The sequence below is a fragment of the Vombatus ursinus genome, unplaced genomic scaffold (genome assembly GCF_900497805.2).
Source record: "Vombatus ursinus unplaced genomic scaffold, bare-nosed wombat genome assembly UNPS02014825.1, whole genome shotgun sequence".
NCBI classification, from domain to species: domain Eukaryota; kingdom Metazoa; phylum Chordata; class Mammalia; order Diprotodontia; family Vombatidae; genus Vombatus; species Vombatus ursinus.
The window spans coordinates 7,013,357-7,026,924 of NW_020954603.1; the positions used below are offsets into that span (position 1 = coordinate 7,013,357).

The 13,568-nt window shown below is 47.3% G+C and overlaps 1 protein-coding gene across 2 annotated transcripts in view; it reads right to left on the reverse strand.

Moving 5' to 3' along the window:
* Positions 1–13,568, reverse strand: part of ARMH1 (armadillo-like helical domain containing 1) — a 49,895-nt gene that overhangs the window by 22,464 nt on the left and 13,863 nt on the right. For both annotated transcript variants that reach the window (XM_027837924.1, XM_027837923.1), the window contains exons 3-6: positions 12,367–12,435; positions 11,749–11,915; positions 11,324–11,520; positions 3,328–3,412 (exon numbers count right to left, since the gene is read on the reverse strand). In XM_027837924.1, the coding sequence (XP_027693725.1) occupies positions 3,328–3,412; positions 11,324–11,520; positions 11,749–11,915; positions 12,367–12,435 (518 nt within the window). The remainder of the gene's footprint in view (positions 1–3,327; positions 3,413–11,323; positions 11,521–11,748; positions 11,916–12,366; positions 12,436–13,568) is intronic.

Here is a 13,568-nt window from a genome sequence, read left to right on the forward strand (position 1 = left end):
TCATACATGTGTATGTAGATATACCTACATATATCACACATATACACATACACATATGTGTATGTATGTGTATATATAAATGTATGTATACGTATATACGGCTTTCAAATGTTTCTAATGGGATAAACTGGCCTTGCGTATATTTTAGCAATAAATTTAAAAAATTTGGATTAACGATTTTACATATAGAACTGCATTAATACTTGTAAAGAAGTTTTAAATTTGTATTTTGAAGTATCTATGTGATAATATTAAGGGACAGAATGGCTCATTTTCCAAATGAGGCCCTCTTTCTTCAACCTGTTGACAGCGTCCCTATCAGGCACCAGGTTTGGGTAAAGATAGAAAAAGCAAGTGGTATGTAAAACTGAAATTCTCTGAAGTTTCAGGGGAGTTGTGGGTTCCTAATTTGCCATTCTCCTTATAGCTCTGTTATTAAGGGGATTAGATTCATAAGGTTTGAGTCAGTTTTCACCACATGAGCTAGTTACTGGAAAAGCAAATTTAGGAGGTTGTACTAAATTGCATTGAGTCTTGTTACTGGCAGATTTTAGCAGAATTACCGAGGAATCGCTGCAAGTGACTTAGAACCAGAGGGGCAGATGGACTAGGACGAATCCCCTTCAGAGGTGCCCTGAGAACCAGGCCTATTCCAGAATATCTAAGGGAAGGTGTTTCCAGGACGAGAGAGCTACCTGGGATATGTGGGATCCAAGATGGAATGAGCTGATTACAGGGACACTGGGACCTGTTACCAGCTCACAAGGAGACTGGTTTTATTTAATATTGATGATCGTTCTTGTATTACTTCAGCTTTTTGTTTCATGCTTGCTGAGTTTTCTCGGTGACCTTGGTGATATGTAAATCTCCCCTCTCAAATTAGAGCGTGGTGAGCCCCTTAAGTGTTTTAATCTGTAACCTGATTAGTTTACCTATAAAGCCTATTTAACAAGGTTTGTTTCCTCCCGGGGACGGCTAGGTGGCGCCATAGTGCACAGAGCCTTGCTCCTGGAGTCATCCTGACTCATCTTCCTGTGTTCTAATCTGGCCACCCTGGGCAAGTCACTTCACCCTGTTTGCCTTGGTTTCCTCATCTGTAAAATGAGCTGGAGAAGAAAATGGCAAACCACTCCAGTATCTTTGCCAAGAAAACTCCAAATGGGGTCATGGAGAGTTGGACATGACTGAAAAATGACTCAATAACAATAATTTCCTGTGTGACCCTGGGCAAGTCACTTAACCCCAACTGCCTTGCCAAGAAAAAAAAAACCCACAAACAAAAAACAAAACCAAACCATAATTTCCTCAAAGGCTGTAAGAGATTATGACTCTGCTTAACTAAATTTGTCTACCTTTATGACATTGGAGGAAGCCTGCGATCACGGTTTTTGTGATACTCATGGCCACAGCACCCTTGTTTCCTGTTGCAAATTTAAATCCCTGCTTTCTAATGTTTACTCAGATTGATCTGGCAGAAGCAGCAGGGATTAGGAGGGAGCTGCTGAGCGCAGAGGAATGTGCAGAAAGGTGCACTGAGGCTTGACAGAAGGTCTCCTCCAGGCCTGCTTGCCACGACCCTCCTGCCGTGCATGGCTCCATCTCCCAACTTCATACCCTCACCCCCCAATCCAATTAACCACCGAGTCCTGTTGATTCTTACTTCCCAGTGTGTCTTTCATTATGTCATCCCCTGCTCAAGAATTCTCAGTGGCTCTCTGTTACCTACAGGATAAAGTAAAATCTCCTTACCTGGCATCTGGAGCCCTTTGCAACCTGGCCCCAACTTACCTTTGCAGCCATAACCCCTACCTGACTCCTCCCCTCTGACCTAATTCTGGGCTTGCTAGTCTCTGGATCAGCATCATATCCAATATTATTTTTTGGGGGGGTGCTAGGCAATGGGGTTAAGTGACTTGCCCAGGGTCACACAGCTAGTAAGTGTCAAGTGTCTGAGGCCGGATTTGAACTCAGGTCCTCCTGACTCCAGGGCCGGTGCTCTATCCACTGCACTACCTGGCTGCTCCCAATATTTTGTAAAAATAGATTGCTATTGCTTTTCCTTTTTAACATAATTTTTTTCAATTACCAAGCGTTTTTTCTTCTACCTCCCTCCACCCATTGAAAAAAAGAAAGAAAACGAAATATAGAACCCTCTTATTAAGTCAAGCAAAACAAATTCCCATGTTGTCCATGTCCCCAAATTCAGCATTATACTTTCCCACCTCCCTGCCTTTGCCCGTGTCATTCCCTCTGACATGAAATGCCCTCCCTCGTGTTACTTTGCCTGTTGAGATTTCACTCATCCTTTAAGACCTAGCTCAAATCTGACTTCCTTTGTGAAGCCTTCCCTGATTACCAGGCTGATTATCACCCTCCTTGGGCCTCTCGAGCCCTGCCAGTGTCTGTGCCTTCTGAGGCGCTGGTTTCAGGCAGGGGGCGGCCAGGGCTGGCACGGAGGGGACAGGATACACTTGTCCCTACATACACAGGATGTTAAGGCCAGAGTGTTTGGATGACCTGTGAGGGTTCATTCTGGGTCTCTGCATTTAAACATGGGATGGGGGCCCAACTTTACATTGCCCTGGGGCCCGCTGGAAGGGTCCATTGCCCAGAGCTAACCTGGGGTGTTGGGCTTGTTGTAATGGGCTAGGCAGGTGTGGGCTGGACCCCAGAGTCAGAGGCTGGGGGATGGGGGAGGGCAGGGAGTGAGGGTGTGGAGAATGGCCCTTCCTTGCTCCTGGGGATCCCTGAATGAAGCCAACCACCGGAGGGTGGGCAGTGATAGGGGCCCCTCTGTCATACCTGGGGACAGGCAGGTGGGGGAGTGATCTAGAAACATGAGCTGGGAGCTCCTTTCTCTTCTCTCTTCCTTGAACTTCCCTCTCCCTGCTTCAGTCCACACCTGAGCCCTGGGTGGGGGGGGAGCTGCTGCTCAGGTGCCTGGCTTTCTTCAGGTACTCAGGAGCAAGCAAGGGCCGTTCTCCAAGTCCTGCCCTTCTCCAAGTCCTGCCCTTCTCCCCTCCCCCTTCCCCCAATCTCTGACTTTGGGGTCCAGCTCACACTTGCCTAGCTCGTTACAATAAGGGACCCTCAGGGATCCTCAGGAGCAAGGAAAGGCCATTCTCCATGCCCTGCCTCCCTCAGGTCCTCCCACACCCTCCTTCAGCTGCTGAGCATCCCCAGGTTAGCTCTGAGCAATGGATCCCTCCCAGCAGGGAGTCCCTGAGCCCTTGCCAGCCTCCCTTATCCACCCCTCCAGCCTGCTTTCAGTGACCCCTCCCACCAGACTTCAAGAGGACCCATGCTGGTGGGCAAGTGCCCTCCTACCTTCATACTGGACTTCCAGGTGCATGGTGCGCAGTACCCCCATTAGAAAGTCCACGATGGCGGGGTGCACTGTCCCCACAATGGCCTGAAGGGACAGAGAATAAGGCAAAAGGGAGACCCTTTGGACACTGACGCAGCCCACAGATAGACAGATGTAGGGCAATGAACTTGAAGTTGGGAATCTGAATCCCAGACCTCTCACAAGCAGTGTGACATCTTGGACAAGTCTCTCTGTGCCTCAGTTTCCTCATCTGTTAAATGGAAGGAACAATGGAAGCAAGACCTCCCTCACAGGGAGGTTATGAGGAAAGCGTGAGCAGCCACTAAAGAGTCTTTAGGTTTTCAGTCCTTGGTTTCTTTTCCCTGAGCCCGGATCAGAGACTTAAGCTCTCCTTGGCGCCTGCCGCCATTGGAACAGATTGTTCTCAGCCGCCCGTTCTGCTGGAAGTCTTCACATGCTTAGGGTACATGTCTCCCTGATTCTTTGACGGGTCTGAGGACTGTTGGTCACCCTCAACCTGGGTTAGCCTGTCTGCTGAGACGGTTTTACTGGGCATGGCCACTGCCCAGCTTCTTGAAGCCGCAGGTGAGGGCCGAGTGACAGGTGGACACCAAAGGTGGACGAGCAGCCCTGAAAAGGGCACAGCAAACCCTCAACACCCAACACACCCCAACAATCCTAACAATCAGACTGAAATGCAAAGGGGCAAGGGTCACAGCCGAGGCCCAGACACCCAGTGTTATGAACCAGACTCAACTTACCCAGGCTCAAGGCCACTTCCTGAATCAGTCCCAGGCTCGAAGGGTGCACCTCCCTGGCTGAGCACTGGTTGGGCGAATTAGCACCCGTCTCTCACGTGGCAGCAAGCACCTCTGCCCTGCTGTGGTCCCGTGGTAGGATGGCCACATCTACATGGGGGCTGGCACCAGACTGAGCAAGCCGAGGATGACCTTAGAGGTTATGCCAGCCACAGGGGCTTCCCTATCTCAGACTAGGTCAAGTTCTGGCCGCTGCTGTCCGCTTGAGAAAATCAGGGTATTTTTCAGCCTGGTGGTGGCTGTGGAGGAGTGGGGACTTCTGGAGTGTTTCCTGGCTGAGCTATCGTGTAGGACAGGGGTGGGGAACCTGTAGCCTCGAGGCCGCGTGTGGCCTTCTAGTTCCTCAAGTGCTGCCCTTTGATTGAATCCTCAAGGCCGCAGGCTCCCCACCCCTGTTCTACACCATCCCTCCAAGAGGCGCAGGACTGCCCCGTGGTTCGGGCTCTCTCCCCTCCCCCAAGGTAAACATAGTCTGGATCCCCAGCTCAGCGAACTCCCCTGCCTAAGGAATGGGGATGTGATCTGTCACCCCCGTATCCACCACTTCACTGCATAATCAAATGGCTTGCAAACCATAAAGCGCTATGGCCGTGTTGGCCACTAGTGTTATTGGTTGCCATCAGTCAATAAGCTGGGCTCCCTAAGGAGAACCTTTAGGTGGTTTTTCCTGGCAATGATCTGATCCTGAACAGCCATCACAAACCCCTGCACTGCTATAGACACATCTGCCTGATTCAGTCATTTGGTTGACATCTGTCGGCTTTGTTGACTGAACTCACCTAGGCAGCTGGTGGCAAAGTACATAGAGCTCAGGAAGACCTGAGTTCAAATCCAGTTTCAGACATTTAGTGGCTGTGTGACCTTGGGCAACTCACTTCACTGCTGTCTGCCTCAGTTTCCCCAACTGTAAAGTGGGCATAATGATAGCACCTACCTCCCAGGGCCAGCCGCAAATGAGATGACATTTAGGATTTTAGGATTTGCCGGCCTTAAAGTGCCATATAAACACAAGCTATTACTATGATTATTCCCATGGCCTTGGCTCCTGGAGACCCTTTTGACCCCATTCTTGCACCCTCATTGTTTCACAGGCTCTGTCCACAGCCCGTGTAAGGGAGGCAGATGTGATACAGGATTTGGGGGACCTCCCCTCCTCCCTGTGCCCAGCTCATCTGGTCTCAGAACGTAATCACAGGTGAGTCTCCAGCCTTTCTCTATCACGTCTCAGAAGACTTCTTACCCAGGTTGACTCCATCTCTGGACTTCTCATGATGGAACGGCCCTCCACTCTTGTGGTCCCTTCTTCTCACTGGCTGGTTCCTCCCAGAGCCTCCATCTTAAGGGAAATGCCCAGGCCAGACACCTCTTCATTCCTTATTCTCATCATTAACTATTATTATTTTGCTTCTGTTTTCTTTGAAATGGAGAATGACGAAGAAAGTTAGTGCCCAAGACAACAACAACAGAGGGGTGTCCTGGAGGCATTCGTGATCCCCAGGCCCAGATGGACACCATTCAACGGTGCTGAAAGAACTGGCCTATGGAATCGATGAAGCCACCGTCAGGGATATTTGAAAGATCACGGAGAATAGAAGAGGTACCGTCAGGCTGCAGAAGGGCAAAGGTTGTCCCACTTTTCCAAAAAAGAAACAAAAGAGTCTGCAGACTTTAGGTGAGGGAGCTTGATGTCAGTTCCTGGGGAAATTCTAGAAAGCATCATTAAAGAGATGCCTCTTTTTTTGGTGTCCCCAGCACTTAGCACAATGCTTAGCTGGGGAGAGGGTGACAAATTCCAGCTCCGTGACAGGAAAAAACCCCAACCCCCCCCAAAAAACTTCTCTAACAATAAGAGCTGCCCAAAGTAGCCTGGGCTGCCTAGGGAGCTGGTGGGCTCCCCCTTCTTGGACAGAGGCTGCATGACCCCATGCTGGGGATGTTGGGTGGGGATTCCTTTGGTGTATGGATGGCCATGGAGGTCTCTCTCAACTCTCAAATTCAGTAATTCTGTGCTAAGCTGCATTCAGTAACACTAGTTAATGTGCCTCTCATCAACTTTTACCGTTGTTTTGTGAAGCGGAATCTATTTGTTCCCAAAGTATTTCTATAAAATTTGATCTGGTTTACCATGCACTTTGAGAACGTCTATCACTTGTCTTCGTCCTTTCTGATGAAGTATTAGATTTTTTATAGTTGCTGTGAGGTGTCTGTGCTTCGTTAAGCACTGTTAAGTTTTTTGTTTGCCTACCTAGATCCATTTCACTTTTCCAAAAGTATACATTAAGACTGGTATTGTAGAGGTGTTGTTTAGCACAATGCCTGGAACACGGTAGGTGCTTAATAAATACTTGTTAAATATGTTTTTCTCATTAAGCTTTGACTTCAGGATGTCAACCAGTCTCTTAACATTCATAGTCTCATCTTTCTCTTTTGTGACAGGATCACTCTCTCCCAAGACCCCCCCTCCCCAAATTGGTCCCCAGATACATGTGGATTAGGATAGTTTTTTCCCTGAAAGGTGACAAAGCTCTTCCTACAACTTAATTGACCTTGGAGGCCAAGGTTCAAGGGCACCTTGTGGATGCCACTTCCTGGTGGTCTCTGGCCATATTAATACAGGTTCATGGTTGCCTAAGGGCACATGAGGCCCACCCAATGTGCAGTCAGGTCTCTTCAGATTTGGCAGATACCCAAAGAGTCACCATACCTTGCCCTGTTGACCAAACATATTTCCATAAAGATACTGGGGGGCCGCATCTACTTAAGTTAGGTACTATAGTATCCTTGTTGAATGATTCAGTGAATGAAAAAACATTGATTATGTGCTTACTATGTGCAAAGCACCATCCTAAGAGCTAGAGATACAAATAGAAAACCAGAACAGTCATGGAAGGTTTCAGAAATCAGATGGAAAGATCCCATGATTCTTAGGGTGTGGCTGCAAAGCAGATGGCAATGCATCTTTTTTAGTGTCTTTTCTACTGATAAAATCATATCATTTTCTGAAGTTGAACCATTTGACATTGGCAAGGACATTGATAATGAGAACTTTTATTTTCTGGGTTTTAATAGCTGCAGTAGCTGAGGAGACGGGAAACAGTTTCTGTGATTCTTCTTCCCTGGCTAATGGCTGTTGGTTTGGGGAGGAGGGGGCTGCCACTCCCAGGACTCTTGAGCCTGCCTGCTTGTTGGTGGCAGTTTGTCAGAAGTTGGTATTGGTGGTGGCAGGCAAAGCAGGGCCCTTCTCCATAGTGATTTCTCTCCTCCATGATGACAGGGTTGGAGGCAGGACCATGGTATGGAGGGCATTGGCACTGCCAAGGCTCTTGGGTTCAGGGTCCTGGGCTCTCTCCATCACCATTACTGTGAAAGGGATGGTTAGATCTTCCTGACGCATGTCTCTAACCTCAAGGTGCCTCAATACTTCAGTCATGTTAGCTCATGTGCTCAAAGGTGGCGGTTGAATATCTTTTCTACGCTATGGCTAAGCAGACTTCCTTTTGTTTACTGCTAAATGACTTACAAGGATCTCATTTCATTACAGCATTTGAACCTACACTAACAGATGACTGGCCTAAGTCAGGCCCGTTCATTATAGCCTTGTGCCTAATTTGTCAGAGAAGACCAATACATCGTAAGTATTGCTTTTATCCATTAGTTCATTTTGACCACCAGATTCAAACTCAAAGCCTATACTTCCTGTTCTTCATTTGTGCACATTAAGAATTTTATATTTACTGGGTCTGGATGACATTGGAGAAAGAGTTGAGGAGATGAGGGCGTGTTTAAGGTGTTTTTTGGTGGGATCATATGATGTGATATTATCTGTGTACCTGTTATTCATACAATGTTGTGGTGCGGATTCCCTCTTCGACTTGAAAGCCATCTTCGGTTCATTTCAGGGGTGATGAATAGGGGTTTAAAGCTAGGCAAGAGCTCCAGGGCGCTTGAGAGGCCACATTTCATATTAATTGTTCTTTATATTACTATGTTGATGATGAGTTTTAAATAGAGAACTCTTTTCCATGTGCACATCAAACACTCGAACATCCTCACCAAGCTTGGGTCTGTTTTCTATATCTGCTATATGTGTCTCATCTAGGAGTGCAAACTGAGTCACAGGGCTGGTGAGAATCAGTAAAGGCAGTAGAAATGTTACATTGCTTTGGGGTGGTTTGTGCAATAATCACGGAATCAGTAATGACTTGCTCTTTACACCCTGAGATTTATTGGAATAATCTTTTTGCTCCTTTGACAATATGTTATTTTCTTGTAAGTATGTAATTTTGGGGGTGTGTGATACAAGCTATGAATGCGTTGTGCAAAAAACATAAACACATAATTGGTTTGTATTCGTAGGGTCATTGGTGTTCCCATTTGTTAAAATACTAAATGTGTGATGCCTTGCATTGAGAAAGGTGAGATCAGGCTTGTATCACAGAGGAAGCTGGCAAAGTCTTTTGCTAGTAATTCATAAATCATTAATAAATGCTTATTGAATGACTGACTAGTAATTCATGTGTCCCTGTGAGGCACTGAGTTAATAATTACACATCTTGTTTGGACTCATTGCTTTTTACTTATACAGAGAAAGCAGAAGTTTCAGGCACTCTACAACACAATTTTTCTGAAATTCATTATTATAATGTGGTGAGCTTCCTGTTTGGTGTGTGATCCAGTTTGCCTTTTGTTATGTTGGACTTCTTGCCATCATAGGGGTGACTAGTAATTTCTCCTATCTTGCTTATTCAGAGGTCTTCTCTCTCTTCTAATTTCTTTACCTCTCAAGCCTTTATAGTATGATTTTTGATTGGTACTGAATTGATTATTTTGTTCTTTTCAGTGTTTTGACTCCTTGGATCACTTTAATTTTTTGGTTTTCACTTTCAACTGCTGATTAAGGTTGTCAAGGATTTTTTGTATTTTTATCTTCCAAGTTTGTTTCTGCATGTTTCTTCTTCTTCTTCTTCTTCTTCTTCTTCTTCTCCCTTTAGTCCAACAATATGGGGCTCAAATATTCCACTGAACACATCGGACAGTTATTGATATAGCCTTCCACTTTCTTTTAGCACATCTTCCATGTTTTTGTCAAGTCTCTCCTGCCATGATGATGTTTGATTCCTTTTCTCTGAAGTATTTGTAGATATCTTCATCTCTCCTGATCTTCACCATGGCAATGGCCATAGCATGTGTTAAAAATGATTTCTCTTGGTAATCTGTGTCCTGGAGACTCAGAGCTCCCCCCTTGCCAGCCTTCTGATCAAAGATCTTCAGAAGGACATCTCTGATAACGAGATTGCATCGAATCTTCTTAGTTTGGTCAAACTCCAATCCAGGCCTGAATTGATTTTAGCCTACTCAGGCTTGGGTGGAGGCAGACTTCCAAGACTGGGGATGGTATTTCCTTTGATGGCGGGGGCGATATTGGCCCCTGTGGATTGTGATCTAAAGCACGTACTCAAGAGCTCATTTTAATATTTCTTACCTCTTAGTATGTTGACCAGTCACAGTTGATTGGCGCCCCTTGGGAACACCTACTCTTTGAAGGGCATATAATATTGTACCCCCAAATCCCAAATTGAGTCAGTTCTGAACTCACCCCCTTAGGGGGGGCCCATTTTTGGATTGAACTCCCATGCAATGCATTTCAAGCCACCTTGAGAAGTTAAACCATGGACACATGTACTCCAATTTCATTTGCCTTTCTTAGAGCAGACTCTGTTTCTAATTGGGGTTCATGGTTTACACATGTAGACACTGTTGCATGTAGGTCCTGAAATGTTTCTACACTAGGTCAAAATCATTTGGAGATATTGGTACTGTTTTTTTTCATTCATTTTATTATTAGGTATAATTTCCATTCAGTGATGATTTTCAGTGATCTCAGGGTCTTCACCATTTCCCTCCTTAGATTGTGACTACTCCTTGATTTTCTTTCTTATTTAATTTAACCTAGGTTTTTATTGTTGTTCAGTCATTTCAGTTGTGTCCAACTCTTTGTGACCCCATTTGGGATTTTCTTGCCAGAGATACTGGAGTGATTTGCCGTTTCCTTTTCCAACTCATTTTATAGATGAGGAAACTGTGGCAAACAGGGTTAAGTGACTTGACTAGGGTCACACAGCTAGTAAGAGTCTGAGGCTGGACTTGAACTCAGGAAGATGAGTCTTCTTGGTTCCAAACTGTGCCACCTAGCCGCCTCCATATTTAAATATTTGACCAATATCTCACCTAGACTATAACAGCTAATAATAATAACTAACATTTATATGGTGATTTAAGGTTTGCAAAGCCCTTTACAGATATTGTCTTGTGATGGAAACCTCTGAAACAGGGGAAAATGCCATGTGGTAAGAAGCCACATAAGGGATGGGGAACACCACTGAAGTTGAGGTTGTCAGATCTGAGATGAGAAATTAGCTTGGGCTCAATCATTACAGAAGAGGTGCTTGGGTAGAGTGCCACCTGGTGGCTAATAGTGATACTGCAGTCTAGTTAATTCAACTACCTTGACTAGATTTTTACATATGTAATGGCACACACACAAACCAATATTCGAAAACCACATGACAGCTATTTTTTAACCCCCTCTCCACATATAGGTGTGATAATATATATATATATACATACATATATATACACACATATGTATACACACACACACACACACACACACATATATATTATACGTCACATTTCAGACCATGTAATAGGATCATATCTATTTAGAACTGGAAGGGGTCTCCTTAGGGGTCCTCCAGTCCAGCACTTCCTGCCCTCCCTCCTCTCTCTGCCTATTTTATGGGTCAGACACTGACACCCAGAGAGATAAAGCGTCCAAGGTCACACAGGCATAGCAAGTGATGGAGCTTGACCCCAGACCTTTGGAGTACAAACTCAGCTGCCCCCTTTCCCAGCGCCATTTTGTATCTGAGGAAATGGAAGCTAGAAGCGAGGGGGCGGCCTTTTCCAGGACCAGACTCCCAGTTCAGTGCCATCCCCAACCAAACAAAGTCACTTGCTCCCCTGGACTGAGTCCTGTGAGACCTTCTCCTGTTCTTTCACTGTGCCTGGGGCCTCTCTTGTCCACTTCCACGTGGGCTAAGGCAGGACCCTGGACTTGCAGGACAGCTAGAGGGCTACTTGGGGCTGCCTTCTGGGAGGCGGCAGGCACGCTCACCTGGGCCACCCTGAGCGTCTGAAGCGACAGCTGCTGGGCTCTGGGGGAGGCGCAGGGCATCAGAGCGATCAGGCCTTTGTACACCTGGTTCTGGTACTTGGGGTTCCCGTGGACCAAAGAGTCCAGCAGGATCTGCACCCCCTCCTGGGTGTCTTCGCTCTTGGACTTTGCCATAAACTCTGCAATGGACCGCACACCTGTGGGATGGGAAGAAACACAAGCCTCATGTGTTGGCAGTGAAGATTCTGATTCCCTGGGCTGTCCCTGGCAGCCCCGGAAAGGAGCCGAAGCCTGGGGCTCCTGGGCTGGGGCTGCCCTGGCCAGCTCACAGCGATGGTTGCAGGGGCAATGGCCGTGGCATCCAGGTGGCAGGCAGTGCCCCCATCTGGAGCCTGCTCCCCAGTCGCCGCACGTGTTCTACCTACCGTAGCTCTCACAGATGAGCTCCTTGTACTTCCGTCCACAGCTGGCGATCATCTGGAGCAGCAGGATGGCCTCCTTTTTGTCCTCTTCCTTTATTTTCTCCAGCCCCAGGATTTCCAAGAGGGTTAAGACTCCTCCAACCTCAAGGAACTCCACAAGGTACCGATTACTGCCCAGGACAGGTCACAAAGTGCACACAAAAAAGAAAGTTGCCAACTTTTCATCAGGCACCTATCCTGAAGGATGCCAAAGGGGTTTCCAAGATGGCCTGGCCCTTCTCTACCAGGAAATGGCCCTGTCAGGGGGCCGGAGGATTGGGGATCAAATCCCGCCTTTGCCCTTACTGTTGTGTGATCCTGGGCAAGTCCTTGCCTTTCTATAGGCCTCAGTTTCCTCTTCTGTAAAATGGGGTTGGGAGGGGGAAGGCAAATTAGCCTAGATGATCCTTCAGGGCTTTTTCAGCTGAACATCAGCTGGGCACTGACCCAGCCCAGCTCTGCAGAAACCTTGTCCCTGGTCCCATTTGTGACATTCCAGGAACCTGGGCTGAGCTTCCTAAGCTTTTTGGCCTAGAAACAAAGGTTCCTCCCCTCCCCCTTCCAGATCCCCTCCAGACTTACCAGCTCACAGCAGAGAGGAAGATGCCGATGGACCTCAGCAGCTTATTTAAGCAGGTCCCAGTCATGTAGCTGGATGACTGGTTAAAGAAGGAATCTTGGGAGTAGCACTGCTAGTCACCCCTAGGTAGGATCACGGTGCTCCTACCCCTCCCCCCCGCAGCTGTCCTGATGGCTTGGCTGTCAACAGTGGGGGACAGTGAAGCTACAGCCTTCCTGCCAAGGACCAGCCTCCACTCTAGGGGCTCTGCTGGAAGCTGCCAGGAAGTCTGGTCCTCACAGTGCTGGTTGAGGAGTCCTTGGATGACCAAAAGGAGAACACAACGCAAAGTACTTTGCAACCATCCTGGAAGGCATTGGTGCTGGCCAACTGTTGTAAGGAAATACATGCTCATTTTCCTTAAGGTGGGACAGAAAAGTTCTGGATTGGCAGCCAGAGAGCTGGGTTCAAATCCTGACTCTGTCATTTGCTAACTGAAACCTTGGGCCACCAAGCAATGATTAAGTACATAGGATGTGCCTGGGACCATGTCAGGCCCTGGGGACATGGAAACAAAAGAAGGAGTTTCCACTCTACTGGGGGAAATCCCTTAACCTCTCTGGGCCTCAGTTTCCTTTTCCATAAGATGAGGGTTGGTCTGGTTGGCCTCCATAGTCCTTTGTAGCTTGAGCCTAGCCCCCTGTATTCCCTCCCCTGTGTCCGATGCATTAGGTACTTTCCTTAATCTCAGTCCCCAATATGATTTTTTAAAATAACTCTTTACAAAAAAGTCAACAATGAATGATCAGGGGAGTGTGAGCTGTGTGGGATGGGGGGGAGGACAGGAAGGCTGGCCAAGGATGCTTGGCCTCAGCTCTCCCAGAGGGCCGCACATGTAGTGCTGGAGGCTGAGAGATTATGGAACAAGGTGTGGGTCCTGGGGTGTGTGTGTGTGTGTGTGTGTGTGTGTGTGTGTACGTGTGTGTATGTATATGTGCATATGTGTATATATGTGTGTCTTTATGTGTCTGTGTATGTGTATATATGTGTATGTAAGTGTGCGTGTGTGTTTATGTGTGTGTGTGTGTGTTTGTTGGTTGGTCAGCTAAAGACCTTTGCTTGGGGTTGCCTGTGGCTGGGAAGGAGAGATTAGCTTCTTCCTCAGCCCAGCCTGGCCGTTCCCCCCCCCCCCCCCCCCCCCCCCCCCCCCCCCCCCCCCCCCCCC